Here is an 18,998-nt window from a genome sequence, read left to right as displayed (position 1 = left end):
TGCCCTCCATTCTGTATTTCTTCCCTGCTTGAAGGGTCGAAATCTTCTTCCTTCTTTTTCTTCTCAAACGGTTCAACTCCTTTACAAACTCATAACATTTTTGTAATCTTCAAGCTGCTTTTGGTTGCAACTTGAAACTTGAGTTTTACATTATGTGTGTGATACCATAATAATACCCTCTTCTTTACAATTTTAAAAGAAGGGACCAAAGCCCATGTGACACAAACACTTCACTTCCCTAATGTGGCTTTTGGGGATTTGAACATGTGCACTTAAATTATATAATAGGACTTGAAAATCTTAGATCCTTGACAACCCAAAGAGAAAATGTATGGTCTAGGTAAAAGCTACATTAATATCCCATCATGTGACTTCGATAGATGGTGCACAAAGTAATATTCTATTCTTCCAGCATGTTTGTTCATTTACCTGTATGCATCTACTTTTTATCTGTTTATTTTTTTCTACATGTACTCTTTCCCCCACGGGTGATAATTTAAATTATTGATGACCATTTACTTACTGACATTGTTCATTTTATTTATTAAACAAGAAATAGATAAAGATGTCTTAAGAATTCAAAGCTAAAAGGGGAGCTCACGACCAACTTTTCAGTGGGTCACCCATTCTCTCAGTGGGTCATCCATCCTGGGATTGCTCTAGCCCCCAACTCGCTTAACTTCGGAGTTCCTACGACTCCGAAGCCAATGAGCTTCCAAAAGGCCCCGTGCTAGATGGATGTGGGTGTGCACATATAAGACACATCAGCCCCTCTCCGTTGGTTGATGTGGGATCTTACAATCCACCCCCCTTAAGGGCCCGACGTCCTTGTCGGCACACTCGCACCACACGGCAGAGTGACTCTAATACCAAATTGTCACATTCCGGGATCAACTCTGCCGTAGCACAATATTGTCCGCTTTGGGCCCTCCCTCTCTAGCCCTCACGGTTTTATTTCTGAGAACTCACGAGCAACTTCCCAGTGGATCACCCATCCTAGGATTGCTCTGGCCCCCAACTCGCTTAATTTCGGAGTTCCTACGACTCCGAAGCTAGTGAGCTCCCAAAAGGCCTCGTGCTAGATGGATGCGGGTGTGCACATATAAAGCACATCACCCCCTCTTCGTTGATTAATGTGAGATCTTACATATAGTGTTGTCCAATCTATATAACTATGGACTCGATGTGAGAGAATTGGGGAACATTTACACACAAAAAAAGCTTAGGTTGTATAACATTTTCATATTATTTAATCTCCAAAAGCTCAAATTCCTTAAATAATTGACATTTTTTTAAAGCCATTGTAATTATTCTAACTATAAAAGTCAGTGATGGAAGAATAGGAGTGGCTAGATCTTCGGGTTTAAAATAAGTGGAAATTTGCAGGTATATCCCAAGATAAAACCTGTTTAGGAGATGTGAAATCAAGCAAGCTGATCCGTTAATATATAAAAAAAATTAAATTTAAAAATAAAAAAATAAAAAAACTATGTTCCCTATTTGTTGAACAGACCAAGCTCAACGACTAGTATTTTGTCAGGGCTATCCTGTATGCAAATTGCAGTTGTGTTATTTTTCTGACTCTGCCCATGTGGCATGTGGTCCCCCTAGTGCATATCTGCCACCTTGTGCAGTGTAGCATATGAGCTTTTGAGCTTTCAAACCATACTTTTAGAAGTGTGTGTTTGGAAGGAACCCAATATTTATTCTCATCAGGGATTGGGCTAAGCTTGCATGCATCATTGTAAAGTCCCAGAAGTAGTTTTAAAAAAAATTGTGTAAGAAAGTTTGTTTATGCCTGGCTTGTCAAAATCTCCTCAATCTCAAGGAATTCTATGGATTGAGTGTGCTCATCATGGTAAAAGATAAAAGTAACTTTAAAAGCTGCAGGCCCTTTTCACAGGCATATTTTGGTACAAGGATACAATAATGCACTCAACTTGATTCTGCCTCCACATGCATGGAGAATTATGACATTAATCTATCTATGCTATGCACCTTCTCAAACAATAGAGATATTCGGATTCACATGCCATGATGACCTTATTTGGTTGTTTGGCAAACAGAAAACAATCTAATACACACAAGTATGCACATTTATATTTCTTATTTTATGCAACCGTAGTCTAATTTACTCTATATTAATCTACATCACGAACTCGAATTTGAGTCCTAGAGGACGGACTCATTGTCCTGACCAACTGAACATAGATGTATTTTTTTGATAAGGTAAAGTTATCTTTCTAGACTTTATGATGCCAAATAAATGCATTTTTGTATATATATACATCCAAGAAATTTTGGATATTTTGCTGATCTTGCTCAAAATTCGTAAGGTTTACAAACATCTGGTTAGGGATGCAGACAAAAAAGCATTACAGGCTGCCTAAAGCTGGAAGTATGGTATGCCCACTAATGCATAAAGATGTAGGCTCCTGTCAATATTTTGGTCTAATAGATGAATGTGCCGATCTGGAAGATGCAAAAACCAATAATATGATCAACCCAAGAAGTATGATAATTGCAGAAAATATAACTAGGAAACATGGCTAATTCATAAGCCAACAAACTTAAGAGTGATGTCACTGTCAGCATCATATATATGAGCACAATCCTCGCAAACTTGTGCGCTAATCAGGGCAACAAGAGAAACAAGAAGAGAAAAATGCAGAGAGAAACAAAAATTACTCTTGAATTTGTAGCAAAACTAGACATCAAAGAATCAAAAGTCAACATTAGCCACAAAATCAGTAAAACTGCTTTTGGTACAGTAGATCAAATAGTAAAAAGGTCCTAGAAGAAGAGAATATAGTTGCTTCAAAATCAAAAGTATTTACCAAAAAATCGGTTTCTTTGTGCAATGATTAATGTACATAGGTCACATATATTCAACAACTTCTACCAAGTACAAACATATCTTCCTAGTAACCATTTCATGCCATGTACAACCTTCAAAATGATTTATGTAAGGTAAAGAATAAGTAAGCCCATGGAATTACTGAGAATGAAGATGGGGATGCTTGTTCAGTCTATGGTAGTAAGCACGAACCAATCGCTTGCGAAATCTTCCAAGATCTAATCTCACAGTCTGACCATCAAGATAGATCTTCTTTGTGTACTCCCAACCCATTGTGGTTACACTCTTTGGATCTCTAAGAACAGGATCATCTTTATCATACTTGTCATATAAGGAACTCTCTCTGGTAAGAATTTGGTAGCCAATGTATTTTAAGCCAAGCTTCCTTGCAGGTTCCCCATAATATTCCTCTGCTGCCCACACAGTTCCAAGGGGAACAACTTGGATAAAAACAGAGCCAGGCTTCATGAATAGAAAATGAGTCATGGCAGCACCATGAACCCCAATCATCACATCACTAGCATTAAGGGCCCGATAAATCTTTGCCAACTCGGTCGTGGGGTCGGGTCTCAAAACATTCACTTCAAACCCGATTTCCTCAGCCATTTTCACCAATAAATTCTCATTAGTTATGGCTCTTGATCCATTTCGAGATATGATTACCAGTTTAGGCTTCCTCACTTGATCTTCTTGCACTTCATTCTCTATTTCTAAAGGGCTTTCAGATGTCAAAGATGCAGAAAGCTTCTCCTGCGCTTCTCGTTCCTCATCTTGAATTAGACTTCGGATTCGAGGCCAATAAGCTCGGTCTAGAAGATTTCGAAAGTCAACAATGCCCATATTTCCCTCCATCAGTGAAGAATCCACAGTGAGCTCGTCGTGAATTCTCAGGCCAACAGTGACCTCAGGGAAGCAGTGAGTTCTCTTGTCTCCGCTAAAATCTATCGGTGGATAATCTGACAGTTGTGAAAGAATGTCTCCATATTTCGTGATCCACCATGTATGGTAATCAAGCATGACAAATATAACCTTCTTGTTGAAATGCTGGGAAGTAATGTATAATGGCATAATCCCATCATTGAATTCATGATAAACATTACCAGTATAGCCCCCAGTCGAGAAAAACACTGCTGGTACATCATGTTGGACATCACACTGATGGTGCATACCTAGAGTGTCTTTCTTTGCAACGAGCTGCAATTCATCAATGGTGTCCATGACACTTGTTTCCCATTTCCTTGTATACGGTTTGACCTTTTCGTGCTCAAGTTCCTCAGTTTCCTCAACAACACCAGCAACATAATTTTTCAAGCTGTTTCCGTCCTTAGATCTGTAGAGAAATATAGAAGAGGAAGCAGAGTGTGTTCTCACATCCCCTTTCATGACACAAATATCTGAACGAATACTGCTTCTATCACAACATATAGTTCCTGCAGCCACAGAAAGAAATTACAATTAATTTCTATTAAAAAAAGAAAACACAAATAATCAAAAAGCAATTGAAGATTATGATGGGATTATACTGTTTGATCAAACTCAAAACATATGAGAGAGAGTTTTGATCAAATCCACAACTTGGCTGCTGAGAAAATTGAAGAACATAGGGAAGAAAAGGATATTCAAATTTCAGGCAATATGGTATTATTTACTTCAATCATAGTATTATATTTTTCTGCGTTTTCAATATACTTTCTATTCTTCCCCCTTTTTCTTTTTCCTGTAACTGTTTCTCTCTTCACGAACCACATGGACAAAAGCGACCCTCTTTAGCAGTATATCAATACAGCTTGAGAAAACTAATAACACAAACAATCTAAAGAGAAAGAGAGAGGCAGAGTATTAACCATTAGCGATTGAAGAACACAAGGGAATGTTTACGTCCATTTCAGCAGCAAGGCCTTCATTTTCTACCATTGTCGAATCTATAAAAACCAAAAGTTCCAGTTATTAATAAGCAGGTAAAGAGGAACCACAAAAAAAAAAGAAAAAAAAAAGGAAAGGCCTTGTCTTTGAGAGAGAAAAACTCACATAAGAGAGAGAAGGTGGTGTTGGTGCTAAAAAGATGAGGGGCCAATATGAAGCTGCAAGAGAGAAAAGAGAGGAAGAGGAGATAGAGAAGCTTGGGACTTGTTCTTTTGTAATAACCAGAGTTTGCAAACTCCATTAGAAAGGTCTGAGACTCTTCATCATCTTCTGTATGCTTTTCACCTTTTCTCCACTGATGATGGCGCTGATAGCGTCCCATGTCCTATGCAAAAAAGTTTTGATCTTTTTTTCTCCCCTGCTTTTCAAAGTAAGCTGGTTTTCAAGTTAACGCAACTAGAGAGAGAGAGAGAGAGAGAGAGAGAGAGAGAGAGAGAGAGATTTATGGGCTGTTGATGATGGTCTGGGTACAAAACCCAGATGAGGAAATGGACAGAAATATACAAATAGAGAGAAAGCAAGCTATTTTCGTGGATTCCTCTGCTTTCACAGAGAGAGAGAGATGGAAGATGGGTTTTGGGTTTTATTTATTGAGAAGGTGCTGATTCTTTCCTAGAGAGAAGAGTTTAGAGAGAGAGAGAGAGAGAGGGAGAGAGGGAAATGAGAGGAAAGAGGGGGGATGGATGGGTGATGAGTTAATAAGAAATCAAAAGATAAGCTGGCAAAGGAGGGTAGGCTGCTCTGGTCCTAAAATTCAGTCAGTTTCTCTCTGCTGGAGGAAGTTGGGTATTTTGATTTTAATAATATTTTAATTTAAATTTTACAGTCAAATGCGTGTAAAAAGAGGGAATTGTGATGCGAACAAAGTCCCTTCTTTCCTCGGTTTGGCTCGTTGCTTTCTCTTTTGGCACCTGTTTCAAATCAGCGCAGCTCATCCCACGCGCCCCTTGGAACACGCGCCTTTGAAAGCTGTGTCCAACTTGGCAAACTGCGTTTTTAGACCCGAAAAGCAAAGATGAGACCTTTTGCTAAGAACACGGCGGTGAGTGGATCATGGATTGGCCATTAAGAAAAGAATAGAATTTTGCAGATAACCATTGGCCGCAGCATACGTAGGAGAATCTGCCATTAGAATAACTTGTAAAAAAATCATGTTCTTTGCTTATCTTCTTGGTAGCAATTTAATTAGTAATTTTTCTACCTTCCTATTTGTCACTTCAACCCTCTTTAGATTTCCTATGTTTATTCATTAATTTTTCTGTTTTTTTTTTGTCCCTTGCTGCTCTTCAATTTGTGTCTTTGGCTTGTTGCTCACTCTTCTTTTTTGAAACCAAGGCGATTAAGTTATATTTCAGAGAGCAAAAGGTAGATAAAAGACGTTGACAAAGAAGATTAGTCGAGTAAACTTACACATAAGTTTATTATTTAACATAACAAAGAAAAAAAAAATACCATTAAGGGTAACCAATCAAAAAATTTGCATGCCATTGCAACTCATAATTTAAAATGGCCAAATGACTAAATTAAGCCGTAAAAAAATGTAATATGAGTAATTAGAGTATGGTAGCGGAATACGGTAAATTTTGTAAAAACATTAAATTGTAACAATTTGTCACCTTTGTTGAGACTTGATATAATAAATAAATGTTTTGACATATACATCACCTAAGGTATGATGTCATGATGTATTTGATTTTATCACCTAAGGTATGATGTCATGATGTATTTGATTTTTATTATTAATATAACTGTATGATATTTTACATTAAAGTCAAAACCAAGATCAATCTTGACACATTCCATCAATGATGTTTTGAGGTCCAATCTCACAGTTTGATCTTCAAGATAAATCTTCTTTGTATGTTCCCATCCTTTTTGGTTCACTCTTGTTGGATCAGCAAGAATGTGATCATTTTTATCATACTTGTCATACAATGAGCTCTCTGTGGCAAGAATTTGGTAGCCAATGTATTTCCAAACAAGCGTTTTTTGCAGGTGCACCATAATATTCCTCTGCTGCCCAAGCAGTTCCAATGGGGATAACTTGGATGAACACAGAGCCAGGCCTCATGAACAGAAAATGTGTCATGGCAGCACCATGAACTCCAATCAGGGCAGCACTTGAATTAAGAACCCAATAAATCTTTGCCAACTCTGTCCTTGGATCTGGCCTCAAAATTTTTACTTGAAATCCAATCTGCTCAGCCATTTTCACTATCAAATTCTCATTGGTTATTGCTCTTGATCCATTTCTAGATATGACAACAAGTTTAGGCCTCTTTAGTTGAGGCACTTCATGCAATTTCATCCTGATTTTTAAGGAGCTTTTCTGTTGTGATTTTTGTAGTTCCTCTTCATGAATTAGGCTTTGAATCCTAGGCATGTAAGCTCGATTTAGAAGATCCCGAAAATCGAAAATGCTCGTTTCCCTCCATCAGTAAAGAATCCACAGAGAGCTCATTGTGAATTCTCAAGCCAACAATGGCCTCAGGGAAGCAGTGAGTTCTCATATCTGCACCAAATCCACCACTTGATAATCTGACAGATGAGAAATAATGCCACCAGTCATGAAAATGAAGAATCACAAACATAAGCCTCTTGCTCAAATGCTGTGAAGTGATGTACAAGGCCAGAACATTATGCTGAACATCACACTTGTGTTGTGTGCTTAGAGTGTCCTTTTTGGCAATGAGATTTAATTCTTTGATGGTGTCCATGGTGGCTTTTTCCCTCTTTTGTGTGTAGGGTTTGATTTTTTCGTGTTGGAGTTGCTCCGCATTTTGGTCTTCTTCATTTTCCTCAATAATGCTTGAAACATAATTCATGAAGCTGCTTCTGTCTATGGATCTGTAGACAAAGATAGAAGAGGAAGCAGAATGTGTTCTTACATCCCCTTTCATGATACAAAGTACAAACATCTGATCGAAAACTGCTCCTGTCACAACGTATAGTTCCTGTGGCACAAAAACAAATTACAATTAATTTCTACGTACAGGAAAATATTTTAAATTAAAAATTAATTAAAAAAATATTTACATAATTAGAATGAATTACTCTTGCATAATTACAATACAGATAATGACAAGTCTAAAAGAAATATATGTATATAAAAAAAAATGTGATATTAGGAGAGAGGCTAAGAGAGTTGATATAACTCTAGTTTCAAAATAGCAAGTCATGTACATATATAGGAGCTATTTTAGAAGAATTGGCAAGTAATTAGCGTTGATTGGGTGGGTTAGGCTGTTAAGCAATTGTTAATTACCAAAGATTAGTCAATGGTTGTTGGGTTAAGCCGGAATGGTACGTAGCCTTAGTCTCCAATCAATGCTATAAATAGATTAGTTTTCTTTTTTCTTCCATTTGCAAGTGTGATTAATTGTTGTACGTGTTTGTTACCAATCAAAATCAGAATTCTTATTAGCTACTGATCACCCTATTTTCCGAGCCTGTACGTCATTGTGGTTTGGTAGCATGGTTCTTTCGTGAATTTCACTAAGTAGAACTAAACCTACCATCCTCATTTAGTACATGACCAAGAAATTTCACCCAAAAAAAAAAGAAGGCCAAAGATGAGCACCTTTTTTTTTCTTCTTCTTCCGTTATTAAAATGTCCAAGGGCCGGAGGAAGGGAGATTCAAACTCTAGCCTCCAAAAAAAATGGCCAAAGATGAATACGCCTCAATCTCCCATGCCAAACGGCTAGTTGACCGGGTAGGCGGGACGTTTGATTTAGGCTCAACTGTTAGCTCATGTCGCGTAGCCTTCAACAGTTGAGGATCATCAAATCTCAACCAAGCTTACTGAAAATCAGTTCGCAACAAAACCCTTTACCCAAAAAAAAAAAAGCTGCTTTTGAAACATGAAAATTGAAAAATAACAACAAAGTCATAGAAGAAATTATTCACATGCATAGTATTTACAAAATAAGTTATCCTTTTCAACTAATGCTTAATGTCTAAACCTCATATGTTCACCAATTTCTACCAAGTAGATACATTATACATACAATACAAATCTTCCTAGTCAACATTTTATGCCATCTACAACTTCCAAAATGACTAGGGCAACGTAGAGAATGACTAAAATTCATGAAAGAAAAAAAAATCACATGAAATCAATGAAATGACAGTGACTTAGAAATGCTGAGTCATATTCTATCAATGGTATAATTATAAGCACCAACCAACTGCTTCCTAAATCTTCTGAGGTGTAGTCTCACAGTTTGATCTTCAAGATAAATCTTCTTTGTGTATTCCCATCCTTTTTTAGTAACACTTCTTGGATTTGTCACAACAGGATCATCTTTACCATATTTGCCATACAATGAGCTCTCTGTGGCAAGAATTTGGTAACCAATGTATTCTAAGCCAAGCTTTCTTGCAGGTTCCCCATAATATGCCTCTGCTGCCCATGCAGTTCCAAGAGGGATGACTTGGATAAACACAGAGCCAGGCCTCATGAACAGAAAATGTGCCATGGCAGCACCATGAACTCCAATCATGACATCACTAGAATTAAGAGCCCAATAAATCTTTGCCAACTCTGTCGAAGATTCGGGTCTCAAAACTTCAACTCGAAACCCAATTTTCTCTGCCATTTTAGCCAGCAAATTCTCATTGGTTATTGCCCTTGATCCGTTTCTAGATATGATAACCAGTTTAGGCCTCTTCAGTGAATGTTCATGCACTTTTCTCTTGATTCGTAAGGAGCTTTTCGACGTGGCAGACACCGAAACAGACAGCTTCTGATTTGCTTCTTGTTCGCGGATCAGACTTCTAACTCGAGGCCTGTAAGCACGGTCTAGAAGATTGCGAAAGTCTAATATGCTCTTGTCTCCGTCCATCAATGAAGAATCCACAGTGAGCTCATTATGAATTCTCATACCAACAATGGCTTCAGGGAAGCAATGAGTTCTCTTATCTGCACTAAAATCTATTACTGGATAATCCGATAGATGCGAAATAATGTCTCCATATTTCATGAGCCACCATTTATGAAAATCAAGAATCACAAACACAACCTTCTTGCTCAAATGCTGGGAAGTAATGTACAATGGTAAAATGCCATCATTGAATTCATGATAAACATTACCAGTATATCCTCCAGTTGAGAAAAACACTGCTGGAACATCATGCTGGACATCACAATGATGTTTCATGCCTGGACTTTCTTTCTTTGCAATGAGGTCTAATTCTGTGACGGTGTCCATAGTGCTTGTTTCCCATTTCCGAGTATATGGTTTGATCTTTTCCTGTTGAAGTTCTTCCCGGATTTCGTGTTCCTCAACGAGGCCCCAAAGATAATTTGTGAAGCTACTTTTGTCTCTGGACCTGTAGACAAAGATAGAAGAGGAAGGAGATTGTGTTCTTACATCCCCTTTCATGATACAAATATCTGACCGGAAACTGCTTCTGTCACAAGATATAGTTCCTGCACCCACAACATATCTTATGGAAGTAAGAGGGAGTTAAAAAGGTATGTATGTGATTAAATTACTGAATTGATTTTAACTTTTATGCGTATTATTAAACTTATTTAGTTGAATAGGGGGATCGTTGACATTGTTCACTCTTAAATTGATAAAATAAAGATTTGAAAACCTAAATGGATCTCTTAAATAATAGTATACAGTAGGGATATCAATCTTAGCATGCCCTAACTCAAGTCGAATTTCTGTATCTGTATATATTATCAAACGGATCCTAAGTCTTTTTCAGGATATGAAAACCTTTTAGTTATGTTTTTCAAAATTTAGAAATATAGCCACTTGAGGCCCTCGTAAACCCCCTCCGATTTTGTTCGAACCGGTTGGAGTGATTAAAATTCCATAAACCAAAAAAAAAAAAAAAAAAAAAAAAAAGGGGCTAAATGTCTCTTTAGCTCGCATGCCCACAAGGACATGAGCCATAGTTCTATGATGACGTGACGGCTCCTTAACCGTACCAAGCAAATGGTTGCTGTCAAAGTTCAACTCCAAAGTATTTGATAATAAATATTTTATTAATTTGAAGTTAATATAATAGACAAATTATTATATGGTTAACTTGCAGGATGCACTTGGGGATTGAGGTCGTTATTACTTTCACTTCAACACTCTAGCAACTTGAGGATATAAAATTCTTGACGGCTGAACTTGAGCTGAATTTATTCTCTAATTAGATTAAATTAGGTTTCTTTCAATAATTAAATTAGGTTCGTGTCGTCACTCAATTAATTATCATGTAGGGTTGGGTTCGAATTGACCCCTCACCTTGACCGACCTCCACGCCTAGGTTATAATAATGGGATTATATGATTCCTCTAATAAACTCAGACAAAGAGAGAGAAACTAGACAGCATCAGATAAATAGAAACAGAGGAAAAAAAAAAAAATTCAACTTCTTGGTGTGCAAGTTTCATTCTTTCTTCGAGTTTATTTCATTCTATTAGGATTTATTACTAATAATAGTGACACGCTCGCAATTAACACAATCTCTTAATCTGTTAATGACGAGCAAATCTAGGATAAATAATTATTTTATGTTTTTACCTTACCATAACACTTTTTTTTTGTACACTCCGTTATACTGATACCAAATGGAGCATAATCGCGAGTGTTACCATACGGTCCATACAAATCAAATTTCAACCCCTTCAGCAGAATATAGTAAAACTGTTTGACGAAATTTTATAACATAACAACTAGGAAACACATGCAATTTAAAGAGAAGCGATATGGAGAAGTAGAGAACTTGTGCTATACCGTTAGAGATTGAAGAACCCAAGGGAGCATTTGCAACCTTATCAGCAGCAAGGCCTTCATTTTCGACTTCTAGTGAATCTACAGTGACCAAAATGCACACACATTTTATTTTATGCGGTAAAAGAATTAGAGCATTCGACTCTAAATCTTTCCTAATGTAGGATAATATTCTCAAAGTCACTTCACGTGTGGTGTGACTTGAGCCAAACACAACATATATTGCGTGACGTGATAGCAATAAAACAATTAGAACATTCAATGTAAAACGAAGAAAACAAGATAATATGTTCTAACATACAGAAAATTAGAGAGGAAACAAAGAAGACATCAAAACAATAATATAGGAACTAGAGGAGCAAAAAAAAAAAGGGAGATTCACTATTATACCAAATATGGGGGCCCAAATTATAAAAATACCATATATGAAATGGACTTTAGAAACACACTCAAAGCTCATTTACAACATAACAAAAAAGCTTATAACTTCTTATAAATTACAAAACTGCCATCAATTTCTTAAAACAAGCTCAACCCTAAAATCTCACAAAAATACCCAAAACACTTAATAGGGCATCAAAGTAATTTAATAATTAATATTAAATTCAATAAGGCCAGCTGTCATTTTTTGAGTTTTTTTTGGGTTTGTTTATAGAAATTCAATGGCATAGGGTTTATTTATAATATTAGTGCTAGAAATGGGTATATCACTAAATATCTCCAAAAAAAAACTTACATAATGAGAAAGTGGCGTCGGAGTAAAAAAGATGAGGGGCTAATATGAAGCTGCAAGAGAGAAGAGAGAGTAAGAGGAAAGAGAGAAGCTTGGGCCTTGTTCTTTTGTAGTAACCAGAATTTGCACACTCCGTTATAAAGGCCTGACACTCTTCATCTTCTTTTGTACCCACTTCACCCTTTTTCCTCTGCTGATATCTCTGATGGTATACCATTTCTTATGCAAACAGAAGCTTTGATTTGATCTCTTCTTCTTTTTTCCTTGTTTTATGCTTATCTCTTCAGCTGAACTGGACTGGTTTTCAAGTATACTTAACCCAACCACAGAGAGAGAGAGAGAGAGAGAGAGAGAGAGAGATGGCAAATAATGAAGTTGGTTTGTGTTTATGGAGAAGCTGCTTCTTCATACAGCTCTTGTTTCAACCTCTAGAAGAGGAGAGAGAAAGAAGGAGAGAGAGAAATAATCAAAAAAGGGTGCTGTCAAAGAAAGGCTAATTCAGGGGAGTGCTTTCTATTTTCAGTCGCATATGCATGGAGAATATATAATATAAAATAAAATAAGGGTGTATATGCAAGATGTTGTTAGATAGTCTAATCATTTTGGAGGCTTGTTCTAATTTTAGTGAAACCTTGGTATTGTTGGATACCATACCAGAAAATTAAAATATTATTAGAAAAAATCATTTAAGTTTAAAAAAATTAAAATAAATAAATAAATAAGTTGAACAGTATTTTCTGCGTGAACCTAATGTGGGACAAATAACGATTCCAAAGCTGTGTGCTTGAGAATGGGCATTACATAATAGATTGACTTTGGCTTGGTAGTCTTTAATTAAGGAAACCGCAACTTTGAATTATTATCTTGTTCCAACGTTGATGAATTAGATGCTTCAGAATTAACAATACACTAATGATAAGGGTAAAATTTTAATGATGTCATGTTGAGAGCATCCAAACATTAGAAAATGGAATCGATGATTTTTGGTCACCCCACCTATGCTGATTGATTTTACGTTGAATGTTCTAATTTTAACATGGTATCATTGTAGAGCACGTGATTCACGTGTCAGGCTCAACGACATGTGATTTCACGGCAAAGTACCAACCCCGCTCCTGGAAATAAGTTTCCCTTATATGCAAGATTTCCAATTGTGGCATCCAATTTCTATTTGTCAAAATTAAAGGGAGCATATTTAAGGACATTTTACCTCAATCCAAATCTTCAAACATATATACAATTTCTTGCTAGTACCTCTATCCTGCTTGGGGATTATTAGTCGTTGATATATGTGGACCTGGACCGATTCATACGTACATAGCTCGAGTGCATGGGTGGAACTAGGTAGAGGGCTACCATGGGCTCTAGCCAGGTAGCGTTTTTATAAAATTAAAATATATTACATATATTTTAATGTTATTCATCCCATAACAATAGTAGCCCACTCAAATGTAGTTTTGTAACCCATTGTCTACTCAATTTTTGTAGGCATATAATCATATTATATTTAATTTATTTGCTCAATTAATAAAATAATCTCTTAATAAACACTCATGATTTTAACTCTCAACCTCTTACTATTTTATCCCAATCTGTACTTTAAAATATTTCTAGAAAAACTACAGAAACAGTAAGTACCCAAACAAAAATTGGTCCTTATATTTTAAGCTATAACAACTTTAGCTAATCCACTCATTAAAAAATTCATAGTTCCGCCCTTGCTCGAGTTGTCCATGCTGCAAGGGGGATTGATTGTCAACTGTACATATCATGATTAACATGATGACTGATGAGATTAAATTAGTCAAGAAGCACTATCAAAGCAAAACAAATTAGTGGAACACTAAAGCGATGTATTTGAATTAGATGTCTTTCTTTCAATGAGTGTAGTAGAACTAGAGCATTAATATTGACGTGTTTGTTTCAAACACAAGTTTTTGGACCAACCAGAGATGTCCTTCTGTTTCTTATCTCTAAACAATCACAAACTCCTTGACAAGAAATAATTAATGGAGTTGAAACAGTGAAAATCAACAAGCAAAGATGGAAATTGTCAACTAATCCCAAAACAAAACAAAAAAACTTTCAGGCTTTTGGGGCCAACAATTCCATAAACAATGCTTTGAGTTCAAATCACGGATTGTAACTTTGCACTACATAATTTGTGAACCAAAAAAATTAATAGCGACATGTGATTTTATTTTATGTAGGGGCTGAATAAAAAATTCCCCATATATGCATTGCATTCTATATATGTGGGGAGTCATAAGATAAGAATGAATAATTGGATTCGCAAAACCAAAATATAAAACCTCCAATAATTTATACTTTTAAAATAAACTAAAAGTGCGTTTTTTCTTATTTGAACCATCTATTTTTCTGCTATTTCCCAAAAAATCATCACTATAAGAAATAACTTCCAATTAAATATCTATCTTGTGGACCCCAGTTAGATGTCTTGACAACTTCTAAATTATTTATTTTTATTTATTTATAAAGTGATATATGAATGAAGATTTTAAAAATAGGCTGATCATTGAAACACAATGCGACATGAATAGATTCTTTAAATAAGTTTATTTGAAAAATCTCTCGATAGAAAAATAGTATGGGTCAAGATCGGTGGACATACAAAAACCACAAATTTATACACACATTTTCAACCTTTAAATTAAATCAATTTTAATATCTAAAATTAAATCTGGCTACTGCATTTAAACTTAATTATTAACATAATAAAAAGTTAGACTGTTTTATTCTCTTTTCTCTCTCTTCTCCATATTATTGGTGGTCTATTCATTTACCCTTTTGTTTAATTTTTTCTCAAAATAAATAAATAAAAACACTTCTCGGCATTGAGCTTGAGGAGGACGATGCCATGGATTTCTTTTTTCATATGGCTTCGGACGGTTCACCACAAAGCTCCTAATCATTAACAAGGCTCTATATAACATAATCCCATTTCTTACTTTCATTCCCCCTATTTATTTATATATTCTTAAAAAGACTCAATGAACCTCCGGAATTCGAATTGCTTTGGCCTTATTGTAGATACCTAGGCTTAAAGAAAAATTAAATTGAAGATGTCATCCTTATCTTGAAAGCCATAATAGAAAGAAGACTTTTATCTCTGGATAAGAAAAGTCAGTAAAACTTGATGTAAATTTGGGTAATAGCTACATCAGTAGATTGAGACTTTCTCAAATGATTTATAATTAGCTAGCTTTTTTTGGCAGGTCGAAAGAAAAAAGGGGTATGAATACTCATCCTTTGAAGAAAGAAATCCATGCTGTTCATTGTCCTCCTCCAGCTTACACGGAAATGACAAGTGTTTTTCTTCATATATTTATTTGGGTAAACTACAGTAAACCCCCCAATCTATAGGGTCATTTACGAGTTCATACTCGATTTTGGGGACATTTACAAGTACATACTCAACTTCACGGAAAACCCACAGATTGCCCCCTCCATTAGCGAGACCGTCAGAAAATCTGTTATCTGCCTACTTGACATCTAGCTCGACGATTTTTTAAGGGCATTTTCGGCCTCTCATGTCCCTGGGTTTCGTGCCCAAAACAACACGTGGCCTTTTCCAATTCGGAAAAAAAAAAAAAAAAAAAACAGAAACCCCCAAATCGAGTTCCATATCTAAGCCTCCACTCAAACCTAAGCCCCAAATCAACAGAAGTGGTTGCCCAGGTTCCAAATCGAAGAAGACGATGTCGACGAGGTTGATGATGTCGGCAAATTGAAGATGCGAAGTGGGCTAGCCCATTTGTCACTGCGGCAATCAATGTCGTTTGACGACGTCGTGGACTGACAACAACCCTGGGAGAAGATTTTGGGGCTGTGCCAATTATGGGGTAAGAAGAGGTTGTGCATTCTTTGAATGGTATGATCCACAGGTATGCGAAAGGTCCAAGATTGTGATATGTGGACTATTGAAACGATTACGTAAGGAGGAAGAGGAAAACCGAAAATTGAAAAAGAAGGTTGGAGCTGCTCAAGCACAAAGATTTCTACGAGCAAGTGTTATGGGTTCTAGGATTTTTTTGACTGTGTTGTTGGGAATGCTAATACTGGAATGGAGAGACTCTGGATCTTCCAAGAATGTGAAATTAGCACTTACATTTTAGGGTCTAGAACTTAGAAGACTTGGGTGATGTTTTTTGTGGCCATTTGTGGGACATTTTGGAAAATCAAAGTGTTGTATATGTATGAAAGGTCTGTTTCTTGTAATTACCCATGTCAAGTTGTATGAAAGATGTTTATGAATGAACAATTGTTAGGCAATTTGGAAATGCATAGACTGTTTATGTATGCACAATTGTTAGGTAATTTCCAATTGAACAATTGCTTGAAGGCAAATTCCATTATATTTTGAGTTCAAAATACACACATACTTTTCCAACCTTTGCAGCTCAAATTTACAAAATGAACATGAGCACCTAAACTGAAATACAATAAAACAGCTACCAAAACTAAACTTATCAGGCCACATCACCTTTGCAACTCAAATTTACAAAATGAACATGAGCACCTAATATGGAATACAATAAAACAGCTACCAAAAGTAAACTTATCAGGCCACATCACAAAACCAGAAGTTGTACTAGTTCAAAATAAAATGGAATTTGCATAAACTAAGAAGTAAGAAGTAAGAGCCTATGTTCTCTGTCTCTTGGATGCTCCCAATCCTATTCAAGCAGTTTCAGCTGCATTTGGCTGGGAAGCATTTAGTGCAGCCTTCTTTGCAGTAGCAGCAGCCTTTGCCCTCGCATATGCAAGCTTTCTCCTAACTCTTGCAGCTGCTTTTGCTTCATCCTACAGAGAAAAAACACTTTCAGCTTCAAACAATAAAACAATAAAATAGCTTTTCTATTTCAAGGAAGAAACAACATAACATTTCATCAATAGGCTAGCAATAAAAATAGGCACTCACAGCAGCAACTGCAAGGTCTTCGTTAGGTATTTTTCTTGGTCTTCCTTTACCCCTTGATAGAGGTTTTTCCTTTTGAGATAGATTCTGATGGTAAGTGATTTTGTTATGGCCAGTTGAGCCACAAATACTACACCTCATTTGCTTTCCTTGTCTTACCAACCATTTTTCCCAAGTCTTATTTGTTCTCTCTTCAGCTCCTTTTATCCTCACCTTTCTAGGTCTTCTAGGTTGTCTAATGTAGGCTGGTGGATTTATTGCTGTCTGGTTGGTCTTCTCCCATAGATGTGATCCATTAATTGGCATAATGAGATTGTTATAGAGGGCCGTGTAACTGTCCTTGTTGTAGTATGAATGCACATAATCCTCCACAGCTTCACCGTCTTTGTAATGTATGGCAACAATTCCATGAACCCAAAGAATGCCTGACAAGTCCCACTTTCTGCAAGAACAAGTGTGATTATCCAAATCCACCACATATTGGTCACCTCTTCCTGCATCCACTTGATATTTAGGACCACCAGACCGCTGCACAGTACAATTACATGCTTCTAACTTTTTCTGTTGGACATGGTCAAAAATGTTCTTGCATATTTGATGAGGCCAACTGCTCATCTTGTCCCTCTTCCACTGGATCCTTCTCATCAACAAGCACCTAATCATCTCTAGCATTGTGATAATTGGTGTAATAACCCAAACCTAAATTCATATTTAATTAGTAATTTCTTAAGAAGAAAAGACAATTTTGCCCTTGAAATAAGTTAATAAATAAAAGTTGACTTTTTGACCGAGAAGAAATTTGACAATTCCACATAAATCGTTGCGTAGAGCACGACGAAACGAGTCCGTAGACACGAAGTGGGCTCGAATCGGAGCTTTAACGAAGAAAATACGGTTAAAATATTACGAGGGGCAAAATGGTAATCTAAAAAATCAGATTTTAAACCTCACTTCTCTCTCTTCTCCCTCAGTTTCTCTCTCTCTCTCTCTCTCTCTCTCTCTCTCTCTCTCTCTCTCTCTCTCTCTCTCTCTCTCTCTCTCTCTCTCTCCTGTCGCGCTAACCATCCCTCCCCCTAACATAGCCGATTACTCTTCTCCTCGCCACCACCACGTCCGCCCTTCATCTTCGTCGGCACCGGTCCTAAAAAAACCAGCTCATCCTCCTCTATAAGTCTCAGCCCTCGGCCGCTCCACTCCGCAGCTGGTGTCGCCGGAATTTACAGAAATCCGGTTGTTTTTCCCGAACATTCAAACCGTTCGTTCTCCCTCAATTCTTCTCCAAATTTGTCGAGTAATGTATGGATTTCTACCTATTTTCCATGCTCTAGCTGATGGTTGGGTAGGTTTGCATCGATTTTGACCGTAACTAGCTCGGTTTTCAAATTGGAATTCGATCAATTTTCGGCCTCCGAGTTCGGTCACTTCCGATTAGTTTTTGGGGTAGGTCCAAGAACAAAAGTGGTTCCAAATATGGTGTTATACCTAGGGTAGGAGTTTAGAGCCGTGGTTTTGAGATTTTCCGGTGATGCGTAATCGCTTTAGACACCCAGCGCTGCCGGTGCATACGGCGGCGCGTGGGCAGGGGTAGTGAAGCAGCAATGTGTCTTACTGATATCCTTAGGTTGTCACGAGCGCGTAGGAATTCGCGGATCTCAATTTGGATACCGTTTGAGCCTCGAACAGATTTTTCATATTGTGCGATTTCCGGGTTCAATACTGTTGAGTCGTTGGATCGTAATCTTTTTCAGATATGTTACTCAAGATAATTTCAGAATCGTGTAGGATTCGATGGATTGTAAATCGG

At 36.9% G+C, this 18,998-nt stretch overlaps 3 protein-coding genes and 1 pseudogene across 3 annotated transcripts; all 4 read right to left on the bottom strand.

Annotated features, from left to right (window-relative positions):
• LOC18771492 (EGF domain-specific O-linked N-acetylglucosamine transferase) lies at nt 2,711-5,562 on the bottom strand. Its single transcript, XM_020568640.1, has 3 exons — nt 4,886-5,562; nt 4,702-4,779; nt 2,711-4,287 (listed from the first exon to the last, which is right to left on the bottom strand). The coding sequence occupies exons 1-3, from the start codon at nt 5,100-5,102 to the stop codon at nt 2,996-2,998; spliced, it is 1,587 nt and encodes a 528-aa protein (XP_020424229.1). The 5' UTR covers nt 5,103-5,562; the 3' UTR covers nt 2,711-2,995.
• On the bottom strand, nt 6,479-8,304 carry LOC109950378 (annotated as a pseudogene).
• Nucleotides 8,650-12,862, bottom strand: LOC18771493 (EGF domain-specific O-linked N-acetylglucosamine transferase). The gene is made up of 3 exons (XM_020567836.1): nt 12,259-12,862; nt 11,526-11,603; nt 8,650-10,213 (listed from the first exon to the last, which is right to left on the bottom strand). The coding sequence occupies exons 1-3, from the start codon at nt 12,470-12,472 to the stop codon at nt 8,931-8,933; spliced, it is 1,575 nt and encodes a 524-aa protein (XP_020423425.1). The 5' UTR covers nt 12,473-12,862; the 3' UTR covers nt 8,650-8,930.
• LOC109950377 lies at nt 16,957-17,866 on the bottom strand. The gene is made up of 2 exons (XM_020568948.1): nt 17,198-17,866; nt 16,957-17,079 (listed from the first exon to the last, which is right to left on the bottom strand). Exons 1-2 carry the CDS (start codon nt 17,864-17,866, stop codon nt 16,957-16,959), a joined length of 792 nt encoding a protein of 263 aa, XP_020424537.1.

This window comes from Prunus persica, chromosome G7, assembly GCF_000346465.2.
Source record: "Prunus persica cultivar Lovell chromosome G7, Prunus_persica_NCBIv2, whole genome shotgun sequence".
Taxonomy (NCBI): Eukaryota; Viridiplantae; Streptophyta; class Magnoliopsida; order Rosales; family Rosaceae; genus Prunus; species Prunus persica.
The sequence above is the reverse complement of the archived record's forward strand: the minus strand, read 5'-3'. Positions and strand labels throughout refer to the sequence as shown.